Source organism: Capra hircus, chromosome 5 (genome assembly GCF_001704415.2).
Source record: "Capra hircus breed San Clemente chromosome 5, ASM170441v1, whole genome shotgun sequence".
Taxonomy (NCBI): Eukaryota; Metazoa; Chordata; class Mammalia; order Artiodactyla; family Bovidae; genus Capra; species Capra hircus.
This window is the reverse complement of record NC_030812.1, coordinates 76,804,987-76,821,372: the sequence shown is the minus strand read 5'-3', so window position 1 is coordinate 76,821,372 and position 16,386 is coordinate 76,804,987. Positions and strand designations below refer to the sequence as shown.

The 16,386-nt window shown below is 40.2% G+C and overlaps 1 protein-coding gene across 2 annotated transcripts in view; it reads right to left on the bottom strand.

Moving 5' to 3' along the window:
- Window positions 6,403-16,386, bottom strand: part of AMN1 (antagonist of mitotic exit network 1 homolog) — a 77,289-nt gene continuing 67,305 nt past the window's right edge. For both annotated transcript variants that reach the window (XM_018048340.1, XM_018048341.1), the window contains exon 7: window positions 6,403-8,073. In XM_018048340.1, coding sequence (XP_017903829.1) covers window positions 8,000-8,073 — 74 coding nt within the window. In that variant the 3' untranslated portion in view covers window positions 6,403-7,999. The remainder of the gene's footprint in view (window positions 8,074-16,386) is intronic.

Here is a 16,386-nt window from a genome sequence, read left to right as displayed (position 1 = left end):
GGCAGAAAGCAAAGAGGAACTAAAGAGCCTCTTGATGAAGGTGTAAGAGGAGAGTGAAAAAACTAGCTTAAAACTCAACATTCAAAAATGAATATCATGGCATCTGGTCCCATCACTTCATGGCAAATAGATGGAGAAACAATGGATACAGTGTCAGACTTTATTTTCTTGGGCTCCAAAATCACTGCAGATGATGACTGCAGCCATGAAGTTAAAAGACATTTGCTCCTGGAAGAAAAGTTATGACCAACCTAGACAGCATATTCAAAAGCAGAGACATTACTCTGCCAACAAAGGTCCATGTAGTCAAAGCTATGGTTTTTCCAGTAGTAATTTACAGATGTTTTGAGAGTTGGAGCATAAAGAAAGCTGAGCGCTGAAGAACTGATGCTTTTGAGTTGTGTTGGAGAAGACACTTGAGAGCCCCTTTGACTGCAAGGAGATCAAACCAGTCAGTCCTAAAGAAATCAACCCTGAATATTCATTGGAAGGGCCGATATGTCACCTGGTGGGAAGAAGTGAGTCATTAGAAAAGACTGCGATGCTGGGAAAGATTGAGGGCAGGAGGCGAAGGGAACAACAGAGGATAAGATGGTTGGATAGCATCACCGACTCAGTGGACATGAGCTTGAGCAAGCTCTGGGAATTGGTGAAGGACAGGGAAGCCTGATGTGCTGCAGTCCATGGGGTCTCAAAAAGAGTCGGACAGGACTGAGTGACTCAACAACAACAACATACTCAGTACTGTGATACCTTATGATGCATTTTTATGGTTTATTAAGGTCAGTGACAATTTGTTATACCACCAGTGCCCCAGGTTGTCAGGATCTTATATATCAATAAGAATGTTAGGACATAAATGAGAAACAATGTGAAGGATTATATGTATAGTATACTACTATTTATGAAAAAAAAAAGATGTGTATATACCTACATATGAATGTATGTGTAAAGGATACATATTTACTTGCAGTAGACATGTCTTCGGAAAGGTAAGTAAGAAACTGGTCAGAGTGGTTGTGTTCAGAAAGGGTACCAGATGGCTGATGGATGAGGGTGGGAGGGAGACCTAGCTTTACTTTGGGGTCTTATAATTTTGTACTGATTTTATGTACTATATTTCCTATTCTTCAATTTAAAACAAAACATGACCACAATACATATTACACGTGTGTATAAAACGCAACTTTGTACACACATGGGGGTTAGGGTGCTGACAATCGCCAACCACCCCCTTCCCTTAAAATTGAAAATCTACGTATAACTTTACATTACAAATCCAAGTTTCTGCATCCAAGGATGGACTGCATAATACTGTAGTATTTATTGAAAACCAACCAAACAAAAACACATAAAGTGCAGTTCACACCCATGTTGTTCAAGGGTCAACTGTACTCTCTTGTTCTTACATACTACTTAGGGATTGGTTATGACACCTGCATTATGTGCTTTCTAATAATACACACATGCCAATGGGATTAGGATACCAGGGAGATGTGATCATAGTTACAGTCACTCAACAGAAATGTAGAGAAAGCAGTTAGGAGCAAGTTGTTGCTTAGATAGGAAAACAGGATCATTACATGGGAGTTTTGGAGCTGGGGTCAACAGAGGACCTTCTGATTCCTGAATTTAGCAGAGATTATTATAACCCAATAAATCAATTCTTATACCCAATTTCCATTGATCTACTGGGGATAAATTATAAACTCAAAAGTTTGATTCTGCGTTGGTAAACATTAATGGAAATTATAGGCTACAGTGGTATTGGATGGTATTTGGGGAGAAAGAATTTTGACGACACATTCTTTGAAAATTCAGGATATTCTGCTGGGTAGTGTCTTTCTCAGCAGGATAAGAAGGAGAAAATTAAAGGGAATTATACTCTGGAGCACTGTTGGACATTGACTTGAAGAGGCCAAGAGTAGATTTAATTTTAAATATCTACAACCCTGTTTCTGTTATCTTAATTATTTATGAGGTGGGTACAAGAAGGTGTTTGAGATATTCAAATATTACTTAAAATATTTTAAATCTCCCATGTATATATAACAGTGATCCTTGAAATGACTTAATAGCTAACAAACAGGTTGCATTAAGACGGTTCACATATGAACTTCCCTGGTGGTGCAGTGGTTGAGAATCTGAGAGTCAATTCCTAGGAAGGCTGATGAGAAGTCCAGGGTCTCCGAGAAGAAGATAGGAGTATGGAGTTCTCAAGGAGGATAAAAGGATAAATGTTTTTTTCTTTAAATCAAGAGCTGATGATTGCACAACAAAACAACTCATCTTGCTAAAGGATATGTTTTTCCTTAAACTCTGTACCAATGACTATATAAACAGTGTATCCTGCTCAGTGACATATTTCTCCTCCCTAAGAACCTTCTGAATAATCTTTAGAAGAAATGGAGTAGCTCACAGTCAACAAAAGAGTCCGAAATGCAGTACCTAGTTGCAATCTCAAAAACGACAGAATTATCTCTGTTTGTTTCCAAGGCAAACCATTGAGTATCACGGTAATAGAAGTCTATGCCCTGACCAGTAATACTGAAGAAGCTGAAGTTGAATGGTTCTATGAAGACCTACAAGACCTTCTAGAACTAACACCCCAAAAGATGTCCTTTTCATTATAGGGGACTGGAATGCAAAAGCAGGAAGTCAAGAAACACCTGGAGTAACAGGCAAATTTGGTCTTGGAGTACAGAGTGAAGCAGGGCAAAGGCTAATAGAATTTTGCCAAAAGAACGCACTGGTCATAGCAAACACCCTCTTCCAACAACATAAGAGAAGACTCTACACGTGGACATCACCAGATGGTCAATACCGAAATCAGACTGATTATATTCTTTGCAGCCAAAGATGTAGAAGTTCCATATAGTCAGCAAAAAAAGACTGGGAGCTGACTGTGGCTCAGATCATGAACTCCTTATTGCCAAATTCAGACTTAAATTGAAGAAAGTGGGGAAAACCACTAGACCATTCAGGTATGACCTAAATCAAGTCCCTTATGGTTATACAGTGGAAGTGAGAAATAGATTTAAGGGATTAGATCTGACAGAGTGCCTGATGAACTATGGATGGAGGTTCATGACACTGTACAGGAAACAGAGATCAAGACCATCCCCAAGAAAAAAAAATGCAAAAAAGCAAAATGGCTGTCTGAGTAGGCTTTACAAATAACTGTGAAACAAAGAGAAGTGAAAAACAAAGGAGAAAAGGAAAGATATACCCATCTGAATGCAGAGTTCCAAAGAATAGCAAGGAGAGATAAGAAAGCCTTCCTCAGACATCAGTGCAAAGAAATAGAGGAAAACAATAGAATGGGAAAGACTAGAGATCTCTTCAAGAAAATCAGAGATACCAAGGGAACATTCCATGCAAAGATGGGCTCAATAAAGGACAGAAATGGTATGAACCTAACAGAAGCAGAAGGTATTGAGAGGTGGCAAAAATACACAGAAGAACTATACAAAAAAGATCATGACCCAGATAATCACAATGGTATGATCACTCACCTAGAGCTAGATATCCTGGAATGCGAAGTCAAGTGGGCCTTAGGAAGCAATTCTATGAACAAAGCTAGTGGAGGTGATGGAATTCCAGTTGAGCTTTTTCAAATCCTGAAAGATGATGCTGTGAAAATGCTGCACTCAAGATGCCAGCAAATTTGGGAAACTCAGCAGTGGCCACAAGACTGGGAAAGGTCAGTGTTCATTCCAATCCCAAAGAAAGGCAATGCCAAAGAATGCTCAAACTACCGCATAATTGTATTCATCTCACATGCTAGTACAATAATGCTCAAAATTCTCCAAGCCAGGCTTCAACAGTACGTGAACCATGAACTTCCAGATGTTCAAGCTGGTTTTAGAAAAGGCAGAGGAACCAGTGATCAAATTGCCAACATCCGCTGGATCATGGAAAAAGCAAGAGAGTTCCAGGAAAAACATCTATTTCTGCTTTATTGACTATGCCAAAGCCTTTGACTGTGTGGATCACAATAAACTGTGGAAAATTCTGAAAGAGATGGGAATACTAGACCACCTGACCTGCCTTTTGAGAAACCTGTGTGCAAGTCAGGAAGCAACAGTTAGAACTGGACATGGAACAACAGACTGGTTCCAAATAGGAAAAGGAGTATGTCAAGGCTGTATGTTGTCACCCTGCTTATTTAACTTATATGCAGAGTACATCATGAGAAACGCTGGACTGGAAGAAACACAAGCTGGAATCAAGAATGCCGGGAGAAATATCAATAACCTCAGATATGCAGGTGACACCACCCTTATGGCAGAAAGTGAAGAGAAACTAAAGAGCCTCTTGATGAAAGTGAAAGAGGAGAGTGAAAAAGTTGGCTTAAAGCTCAACATTCAGAAAACGAAGATCATGGCATCCAGTCCCATCACCTCATGGCAAATAGATGGGGAAACAGTGGAAACAGTGTCAGACTTTATTTTTTGGGGCTCCAAAATCACTGCAGATGGTGACTGCAGCCATGAAATTAAAAGATGCTTATTCCTTGGAAGGAAAGTTATGACCAACCTAGACAGCATATTAAAAAACAGAGACATTACTTTGCCAACAAAGGTCCGTCTAGTCAAAGCTATGGTAGTCATACATCCAGTTGTCATGTATGACTGTGAGAGTTGGGACTATAAAGAAAGCTGAGCACCAAAGAATTGATGCTTTTGAACCGTGTTAGGGAAGACTCTTGAGAGTCCCCTGGACTGCAAGGAGATCCAACCAGTCTATCCTAAAGGAGATCAGTCTGGGTGTTCATTGGAAGGACTGATGTTAAAGCTGAAACTCCAGTACTTGTGTCACCTAACGCGAGAGCAGACTCATTTGAAAAGACCCTGATGCTGGGAAAGATTGAGGGCAGGAGAAGGGGACGACAGAGGATGAGATAGTTGGATGGCATCACCGACTCAATGGACATGAGTTTGGGCGAACTCTGGGAGTTGGTGATGGACAGGGAGGCCAGGTGTGCTGCAGTGCATGGGGTTGCAAAGAGTTGGACACGACTGAGCAACTGAACTGAAGTGTCATCTGAAAATGTAAATTGTGGGAGTGGATCTAGTAGGATCTTTGTAACCGTGAGACATTCTTTTGATTTGTTGTTATACCCAATTAAAAAGTATATAGCTCCCTTGCTAAGAGTAGCAAGTGGGGTGGTGTCCATTCCCCTTGTGATGTCTATGTTAGAAGCTTTCTTTGTCCCCTCTTATACTTTAACAAAACTGCTACACAAAAGCTCTTGAGTGATCAAGCCTGGTTCCTGGCCCTGAAGCTAAATCTTCTTCAGAGATCCTGCCAATGCAGGAGAAACTGGCTCAATCTGTGCTCTGGGAATAACGCACATGCCGCAGAGCAACTAAATTTGTGTGATGCAACAACACTAAGCCTGAGCTCTAGAGTGCACTTGCTGAAACTACTGAAGCTCAAGTGAGTAGAGCCTGTGCTCTGCAACAAGAGTAGTCTGAACGCTGTATCAGAGTAGCCCGCACTCATCACAGCTAGAGAAAAGCCTGCATGCAGTAACAAAGACCCACCACAGCCAAAACCTTAAGTAAATAAAAAACCTTTTAACAAATAAATTGTTCACATTTAAACATTTAAAGACATTATTGATATAGTTGGATTAATTTCTACCATCCTTATAGCTATTTCCTATTCCTTGCCTTTGTTCTTTCTTTTTTGTGTTCTACTTTTTCTTCCTTTTCTGATTTTATCTTTTTTTGCAGGGTGGGGGTGGGGGGTGGGGCTGCAATGCAAGTCTTGTGGGATCTTAGTTCCTGGACCAGGAATAGAACCCAGGCTCTTGTCAGTGAAAGTGCAGAGTCCTTAGCCACTGGACCACTGGGGAATTCTCCTTTATCTTTTTTTGTTTTTTGGCTGTGCTGGGTCTTTGTTGCTGCTTAGGCTTTCTGAAGTTGTGGTGTGTGGGTTCCTCATTGCCATGACTTCTCTTCTTGTGGAGCATGGGCTCAAGGGTGCATTAGCTTCCATAGTTGCAGCTCTTGGACTCCTGAGCACAGACTCAATAGTTGACGTTCACTGGCTTGTGAGATCTTCCCAGACCAGAGATCAAGCTCGTGTCTCCTGCATTGGCAGGCGGATTCTTTACCACTGAGCCACCAGGGAAGCCCCCTTTTCTGGTGTAACTGAGCATTTTATATGGTTTCATCTCCCCTCCCTTAGGACATCAATCATATTTATTAAAATTTATTTTACTGGTTGCCCTAGAGTTTGCAGTTTGCAGTGCACATCTACAACTAATACAACTCTACTTTCAAACAATGCTGTACTGCTTCATGATTTTCAGTTTGTTCAGCTTTTATCTTGTGGGGACAGGAGTGATAACTTCCAATCTCTGTACATATCACAGACCAGAAACTTGAAGTATGGGTATTACTTTTATTTATTTTCTTGTCTATTTATTCAACAAATATTTGGGTGCTTATTATATACCAGATACTGTTCTAGGTACTGGAGATACAGCAGTGAAAAAAGAGAAATAATGTCTGTCTTCATGAAGCTTATATACTAGGGTGGACAGACAGATAATAAATAAAAAATAAGATGTCAGATGGTAAAAGATGGATAGGGGAAAAATAGAGTTCAGAATGACAGGTAAGGGTGACAGTTATAGGTAGGATAGGGATGGGAGACCAGACTTTTAAGCAGGGTGCTGAAAAATAGCTGATACAACCAGGGATATAAAAAAGATCAAGCCACAAGCTGCTTTAGGATGATAAGTCCTTTATAGACCCCCAAAATCTGACACTTTAGGTCTTGAAACTAGTTTCTTTAAAAGGGGAAAAGGGTAGTGACTTGGTTAGGTGTTCAATGTTAAATCTTACTGAATTTGTCTTTAGAGAAATTTCATAGATGGAAGAGGCCTTACCCATTTTATACATACACACATGTGTACCACCTTTGCAGTGGCAATACACTATAATGTACACTATACACTACAAACATAGCACATTTATAAAGTAGTTAATAGTAAGGAGAAGAAGTAGAGTTGAATATGTAGACCTGTCCCTCTATGTATGTCCAAGTAATCTACCATACCATACTTTCCCTGTTATTCACTGTATCACAGTTAAAGTAGGAAGTCTTTAAGAAGGTCCCACTGACAAAGGCTTTTGGCACAGGGAATATGGTGAATTTGGGGGTAGTTTAAGCATGGTATATTTCAGAGAATTTTGTGATTATAGATAGTAATACATTTCATTTGAAAACAGACCTCTGCTGTTTATTTTACAATGTGAAACCAGTAGAGCTTCAGGATATAGCCTCTGTGATGCTATTTCATATTTACTCATTCTTACACATTCTTGAATGCAGTTTTTAAGGAAGAAAGTTTGTGGATGAATAGCATGTATTGGGGGAAAGTAGCCATAAAAATCAATGTAATAAGTGGCTGGGCAAAGGGCTCAGTATCACTCATATGCTAAATGTCTAAGGTATGATATCTGAGATTATGACATTAAACTATTACATTTCTTTGTTTCATTGAAATAATAATTTTTTGTGAAGAATATACAGGCCTGATATTGAGGCTTTGCTTTTTGGCCAGTGGACATTTAAATACTTTGGAAGGCAGTAGCCAGAAAACAGCTGGGAAGGTAACTATGCTTTTACAAATAACTTAGAATTCTCCTATTTATCCACAGTGATAAATATCTCTTATAGCAGCTCAAATATCTAGTTAGGAGAAGGAAATTTCCAGGGTAAACAGGTAACTTAAAACATTCTTATTTGAGAAAAAAAACAATACCCTCCCCCAATATATCAGAGGGCATGCTATAACTGCCATTTCAAGAACACTCACTCACCAATGAACTTATATATAGAAATAAAAGCACTGTTAAAATGTATAAAAGCCAGGTTAACTTCAAAGCATAAATCATACTATTGGAAAGCCAATCTCTGAGACCATTGTTTCCAGGGAAAGTAGTATGAAGATCATAGATTTGATAAGCTTCAGTGAGCTTCAATACACAGTCCACGTCACTTGCTTTAGTTTGTTCGGGCCTACTAATTGCTCCAAGACTTCTCGTGAATGATCTACAAAAGAAAACAATGACAATATATTAATACACAGTAGTCAACGATATTGAATGCATCCTCATGTATAAACTGGGGATGATGATTATTACACCTCATAGGGTTAAAAGACTTAGATGATATACAAAGCATAGTATAAACTAAAAATACATTTAATTAATGGTAGCCATCACTGTTATTGGACTTCCCTGCTGGTAGTTCAGATGGTAAAGAATATGGCTGCAATGTAGGAGACCCGGGTTTGATCCCTGGGCTCGGAAGATCTCCTAGAGGAGGGCATGGCAATCCACTCCAGTATTGCTTGAAAAATTCCATGGACAGAGAAGCCTGGTGGGTTACAGTCCATGGGGTTGCAAAGAGTCAGACGTGACTGAGAGACTAACACAGCTGCAGTAAACATAGTAACACTTTGAAAAAACAGGCATTTCTTATTTTCTCGGTAATCTCATCTTTTTTTTTTTTTTTTGGCTGTGCTGGGTCTTCATTGTTGCTCAGAGGCTTTCTCTCATTGTGGTGAGTGGGGGCTACTCTTCTTTGCAGTGAGTGAGCTTCTCCTTGTGGTAGCTTCTCACAGGCTCTAGGCACAAGGGCTCAGTAGTTGTGGCTCACAGGGCCTAGAGCATGGGCTCGGTAGTTGTAGTACATGGGCTTAGTTGCTCTGCAGCATCTGGGATCTTCCCTGACCAGGGTTTGAACCATGTCCCCTGCTTTGGCAGCTGGATTCTTATCCACTAGACTGCCAAGGAAGTCCTGTAATTTTATCTTAATTACACCAAACAGAGAGTAACAGGGTTAAACTTTCTCAGGGTCCTTCCAGGAATTAGATGACACACTAAAGTAGTATGTTTGAACAGCGGTTAATGAAGTGACTATTTACAAAGGAGTGATTAAAGAAAGTATGATTAAAGGAAGCCAGCAGGTACGGTAAAACACCTTGGGAACCTGCAAAATGCTGAAAAAAGTTAGGGGAGAGAGTAGTTACTGCTAAGTCACTTCAGTTGTGTCCGACTCTGCAATCCCATAGATGGCAGCTCACCAGGCTCCGCCGTCCCTAGGATTCTCCAGGCAAGAACACTGGAGTGGGTTGCCATTTCCTTCTCCAATGCATGAAAGTGAAAAGTGAAAGTGAAGTCACTGAGTCGTGCCCAACTCTCAGCGACCCCATGGACTGCAGCCCACCTGGCTCCTCCGTCCATGGGATTTTCCAGGCAAGAGTATTGGAGTGGGGTGCCATTACCTTCTCCAGAGTAGTTATCAGAACAGGACAACTTAACCAACTGTTGAACATGTTCCATGTCATATACTTACAAAACATGATTTTAAATAGATAACTATTATATGAATTCCTTGTAATTTAACCAATGTATATGATAGACATTTAGATGGTTTTCAGTTATCACAATATATAGGAGTGATTTTACAAAGTCAGTTTTATAATATCTTCTAATGTAAAAATACTGCTACAATTTTATTACTTTAAAACTTATTCAGGATAAATGCTGGAGAGGATGTGGAGAAAAGGGAACCTTCTTACACTGTTGGTGGGAATGCAAACTAGTACAGCTACTATGGAGAACAGTGTGGAGATTCCTTAAAAAACTGGAAATAGAACTGCCATACGACCCAGCAATCACACAGCTGGGCATACACAATGAGGAAATCAGAACTGAAAGAGACACATTGGGGTCTCCCCAAGAGAACACTGGGGTCAATGTTCATCGCACTACTGTTTAAGAAGTACATCAAGGCTGTATATTGTCACCCTGCTTATTTAACTTATATGCAGAGTACATCATGAGCAACACTGGGCTGAAAGAAGCACAGACTGGAATCAAGATTGCCGGGAGAAATATCAATAATCTCAGGTATGCAGATGACACCACCCTTGTGGCAGAAAGTGAAGAGGAGCTAAAAAGCCTCTTGATGAAAGTGAAACAGGAGAGTAAAAAAGTTGGCTTAAAGCTCAACATTCAGAAAACGAAGATCATGGCATCTGGTCCCATCACTTCATGGGAAACAGATGGGGAAACAGTGGAAACAGTGTCAGACTTTATTTTTCTGGGCTCCAAAATCACTGCAGATGGTGACTGCAGCCATGAAATTAAAAGACGCTTACTCCTTGGAAGAAAAGTTATGACCAACCTAGATAGCATATTCAAAAGCAGAGACATTACTTTGCCAACTAAGATCCGTCTAGTCAAGGCTATGGTTTTTCCTGTGGTCATGTATGGATGTGAGAGTTGTACTGTGAAGAGGGCTGAGTGCCGAAGAATTGATGCTTTTGAACTGTGGTGTTGGAGAAGACTCTTGAGAGTCCCTTGGATTGCAAGGAGATCCAACCAGTCCATTCTGAAGGAGATCAGCCCTGGGATTTCTTTGGAAGGAATGATGCTAAAGCTGAAACTCCAGTACTTTGGCCACCCCATGCAAAGAGGTGACTCATTGGAAAAGACTCTGATGCTGGGAGGGATCAGGGGCAGGAGGAAAAGGGGATGACAGAGGATGAGATGGCTGGATGGCATCACCGACTCGATGGACGTGAGTTTGAGTGAACTCTGGGAGTTGGTGATGGACAGGGAGGCCTGGTGTGCTGCAGTTCATGGGGACACGACTGAGCGACTGAACTGAACTGAACTGAACTACTGTTTACAGTATCTAGGACATGGAAGCAACCTAGATGTCTATTGGCAGACGAATGGATAAGAAAGCTGTGGTATATATACACAATGGAGTATTACTCAGCTATTAAAAAGAACGCATTTGAATCAGTTCTAATGAGATGGATGAAACTGGAGCCTATTATACAATGAAGTAAGTCAGAAAGGAAAAGACCAATACAGTATATTAATGCATATACATGGATTTTAGAAAGATGGTAATGATGACCCCATAAGCAAGATAGCAAAAGATACACTGATGTAAAGAACAAACTTTTGGACTCTGGGAGAAGGCAAGGGTGTGATAATTTGAGATAATAGCATTGAAACGTGTATTACCATATGTGAAATAGATGACCAGTAAGTTCGATGCATGAAATGGCACTCAAAGCCAGTGCACTGGGACAACCCTGAGGGATGGGATTGGGAGGAAGGTGGGAGAGGGGTTCAGGATGGGGGACACATATACACCCATGGCTGATTCATGTCAATGTATGGCAAAAACCACTATCACATTATAGTTAGCCTCCAATTAAAATAAATTAGTTAAAAAATTATTCAGGAGTTTCGGCCATAAAAAGGAACGAATTTGGTTGGTTCTAGTGAGGTCGATGAACCTAGAGTCTGTAAGTAAGTCAGAAAAACAAATATCGTATATTATCACATATATATGGAATCTAGAAAAATGATACTGATGAACCTATTTTCAGGGCAGCAATAGAGACACAGACATAGAGAACAGACTTGTGGACACAGCAGGAGAAGGAGAAGGTGGGACAAATTGAGAGAGTAGCATTGAAACATACATTGCCATAGCCAGTGGGAATTTGCTGTATGACATAGGTAGTTCAAGCAGTGCTCTGTGACAACCCAGAGGTGTGGGAGGTGTGAGGAAGGCTTAAGAGGGAGGGGACATATGTAAACCTATGGCTGGTTATTGGATGTTTGGCAGAAACCAACAAAACATTGTAAAGCAATTAACAATCTATGTTGTATGTATAACATATCTCTAACCTAGTCTTCTGGAGAAGGAAATGGCATCCCACTCCAGGACTATTGCCTGGAAAATCTCATGGACGGCGGAGCCTGGTAGGCTACAGTCCATGGGGTCGCAGAAAGTTGGATACGACTGAGCGACTTCACTTTCGCTTTCAACCTAGTCTTAGTGGTTCTCAGACTTAAAGAGACTATGCTAAATCCTTTGAGTGTGTGGATCACAGCAAGCTGTGGAAAATTCTTAAAGAGATGGGAATACCAGACCACCTTACCTGCCTCCTGGGAAACCTGTATGTGGGTCAAGAAGCAGCAGTTAGAACCAGACATGGACCGGTTCAAAATTGGTAAAGGAGTACATCAAGGCTGTATATTGTCACCATGGTTATTTAACTGGGCTGGATGAAGCACAAGCTGGAATCAAGATTGCTGGGAGAAATATCAATAACCTCAGATATGCAGATGACACCACCCTAATGGCAGAAAGAAAAGAGGAACTAAAGAGCCTCTTGATGAAGGTGAAAGAGGAGAGTGAAAAAGCTGGTTTGAAACTTAACACTGGAAAAACTAAGACTATAGTATCTGGTCCCATCACTTCATGGCAAGCAGAAGGGGGAAAAATGGAAACAGTGGCTGACTTTATTTTTGGGGGGCTCCAAAATCATTGCAGAAGATGACTACAGCCATGAAATGAAAAGACACTTGCTCCTTGGAAGAAAAGCTGACAAACCTAGACAGCATATTAAAAAGCAGAGACATCACTTTGCTGACAAAGGTCCGTATAGTCAAAGCTATGGTTTTTCCAGTAGTCACGTATGGATGTGAGAGTTGGATCATAAAGAAGAAGGCTGAGTGCTGAAGAACTGATGCTTTCGAACTGTGGTGTTGGAGAAGACTCTTGTGAGTCCCTTAGACTGCAAGGAGATCAAACCAGTAAATCCTAAAGGAAAGCAACCCTGAATACTCATTGGAAGGACACATACTGAAGCTGAAGCTCCAATACTTTGGTCGTTTGATGCAAAGAGCCGACTCACTGGAAAAGACCTTGATGCTGGGAAGGATTGAGGGCAGGAGGAGAAGTGGGTAACAGGATGAGATGGTTGGATGGCATCACCGACTCAGTGGACATGAGTTTGAGCAAATTCTGGGAGATAGTGAAGGACAGGGAAGACTGGCACGGTGCAGTCCATGGGGTCGCTGAGTCAGACATGACTAAACAACAGCAACAACAAGGAAAAAAAGAGGGCCCAACATATGGTTACTAGATTTTATTTTAAGTAAAACAAAAATAAGTCAAACATTAAGATTTAGTATAAGAAAGAGAACCACAGAGTGTCTGGAAACAAGAAATTATAGTTGTGAAATCAAGGTTTACATTGGCAGCTAATTTTGTTAAGTGCCTAAAAATACAACAAATGGAGTTTTCATTGTTTTAAAAGTATCATTAGTTATTACAGAGGAGGTCTATTATTACAGGAAATTTAGATTAATGGCAGATTTCAAATAGGTTGAAAGTAAAAGGATGGATAAAGACAGCAACAAAACTATGTATAGAAGTTTATACCTTATCTATAATATGAGAGGGAGGAACACCTTCTAGTTTATTCTATGAGGACAGTATTACCTTTACACAAAAGCCAGACAAAGACATTACACACACAGAGAAAAAGAACAACAGGTCAATATTTTTTATGAACATATATTCAAAGATCCTCAATAAGACAAGACCAAACCAAATCTAGCAACACAGAAAAAGGATTATATGACATGATCAGCTGGGATTTATCTTAGGAATGCAAGGTTAGCGTAACATTTGGGAATTAATTAATGTAGAACACTATTTTCCCCTTCATGGACAGTCTTGTTGTGGTGACAGGACACATTAATTGTCACATTAAAAAATCTGATTAAAATGGCAAATTCATAAAGACAGAAGATAGAACAGAGGTTGCCAGAGGCTGGGGGAAAGGATAATGCGGAGTTATTGTTTAAAGGGTAAAGAGTTTCTGTTTGGGATGAGGAAGAAGTTCTGGGGATAGTTAATGGTGATGGCTGCACAATGATATGAATGTACTTAAATCCATTGAATTCTGTCCTAAAAATGGTTAAAATAGTAAATTTTCTGTATATTTGCCAATATCAATTTTTTTAACAATTCTGAAAGTAAGATTCATCTAATAATTGATATGTATACCTATGGTAGTAGTTTTCTATCTAAAAGTTGATATTATGTTGGTGTACATATTATTATAATTGATCATATCTTAAAGGAAACTTGAATATATTGAAAATTCATGAAAACTGAGGTGAAAACACATCATATATTTTACATTGGACAAGGCATCCTATGATATGAATTGGCAAGGTGACAGACAATAAACTCCTTCATGGATCACAGCCTTGTTGTGGGGCAGGGGCTTGCATAACTCACTGAATCTATGAGCCATGCCATGCAGGGCCACCCAAGACAGACAGGTCATACTGAAGAGTTCTGACAAAACGTGGTCCACAGGAGGAGGGGTTGGCAACTCACTCCAATATTCTTGCCTGGAGAACCCAATGGACAGTATGAAAAGGCAAAAAGATATGACACCAGAAGATGAGCCCCCCCTAGGTAGGAAGGTGTCCAGTATGCTACTGGGGAAGAGTGGAGGGCAGTTACGAATAGTTCCAGAAAGAATGAAGCGGCTAGGTCAAAACAGGAGCAGCACTCACCTGTGGATGTATCTGGTGGTGAAAGTAAAGTCTGACGATGTAAAAAACAATATTGCATAAGAACCTGGAATGTAAGGTCTATGAATCAAGGTAAATTAGATGTGGACACGAAGGAGATGGCAAGAGTGAACATTGAAATCTTAGGAATCAGTGAACTAAAATTGATGGGAATGGGCAAATTTAATTCAGATAACTGTAATGTCTACTACTGTGGGCAAGACTCCCTTAGAAGAAGTGGAGTAGCCCTCACAGTCAATGAAAGAGTCCACAATGCAGTACTTGGGTGCGTCCTCAAAAATGACAGAAAGATCTTGGTTCATTTCCAAGGCAAACCATTCAACATCAGAGTAATCCAAGTCTATGCCCAAACACTGATGCTGAAGAAACCGAAGCTGACTGGTTCTATGAAGACCTACAACACCTTCTAGAACACCAAGAAAGATGTCTTTTTTATCCTTGGGGACTGAAATACAAAAGTAGGAAGTCAAGAGATACTTGGAGTAACAGGCAAGTTTGGCTCTGGAGTACAAAATGAAGCAGGACAGAAGCTAACAGAGTTTTGTCAAGAAAACACACTGATCATAGCAAACACCCTTTTCCAACAACACAAGATATGACTCTATACATGGACATCACCAGGTGGTCAATACTGAAATCAAATTGATTATGTTCTTTGCAGCCACAGATGGAGAAGCTCTATATAGTCAGTAAAAAGAAGACCTGGAGCTGATTGTGGCTCATATCATGAGCTCCTTATTGAAAAATTCAGGCTTAAATTGAAGAAAGTAGGGAAAACCAGTAGACCATTCAGGTATGACCCAAATCGAATCCCTTATACAGTGAGGTGACAGATAGATTCAAGGGGTTAGATCTGATAGACAGAGTGCCTCAAGAACTATGTACAGAAGTTTGTAAAACTGAACAGGAGGCAGTGACCAAAACCATCCCAAAGGAAAAGAAATCCAAGAAAGCAAAGTGGTTGTTTGAGGAGGCTTTACAAATAGCTGAGGAAAGAAGAGAAGTGAAAGGTAAGGAAGAAAGGGGGAAAATATACCCAACTGAATGCAGAATTCCAGAGAATAGCAAGGAAGAATTAAGAAGGCCTTCTTAAATGAATAATGCAAAGAAACAGAGGAAAACAACAGAATGAGAAAGACTAGAAATCTCTTCAAGTAAACTGGAGATATTAAGGGAATATTTCATGCAAGGATGGACACGATAAAGGACAGAAATGGTAAGGACCTAACAGAAGAAGAAGAGATTAAGAAGAGGTGGCAAGAATACACAGAAGAACTGTACAAGAAAGGTCTTAAAGACCCAGATAACCACAATGGTGGGGGTGCTCAGCTAGAGCCAGACATTCTGGAGCGTGAAGTCAAGTGGGCATTAGGAAGCATTGGAAGTGCCACCCATGGAGCAGATGTGCTGCCTGGGACCCTTTCCCAACTGGGACTCCAGATGTGCTGTGACACGGGACTTTCTAGAACTGTTTAAGTCTGGATGTTGGTCAAAACCCTATTTGGTGATGTACTCACTGCTCTTTCTATTTCTCTTTTCTTTTAATGTTATTATATTGAAAGTAAGGTAGATAGTTCTCTAATAAATATCTATTATTTATTTGTATATAATGAGTGGCTTATTTTGTTAACAAATCCTTTGAACCTGAGATGAAAGTGAAAACTTTAGGCAAAACACTAACTGGTGCTGTGAGCAGGATTTGTGAGACAAAATGCCACTCTTTAAGAAAGAAAGAGATTAAGGTTGATGAAGTTTTTATTCCTAGGTGGGAAGATTCATCCTATTGCTCGTTAGCTAGTGAATGGGATGTATTCACTGGATTATGTGAGAATTGGAACCTTAAATTAAAGCAGGCCAAACCTTTAGAGGGCTTCCCTGGTAGCTCAGCTGGTAAAGAATCCACCTGCAATGCAGGAAACCCCGGTTCAAT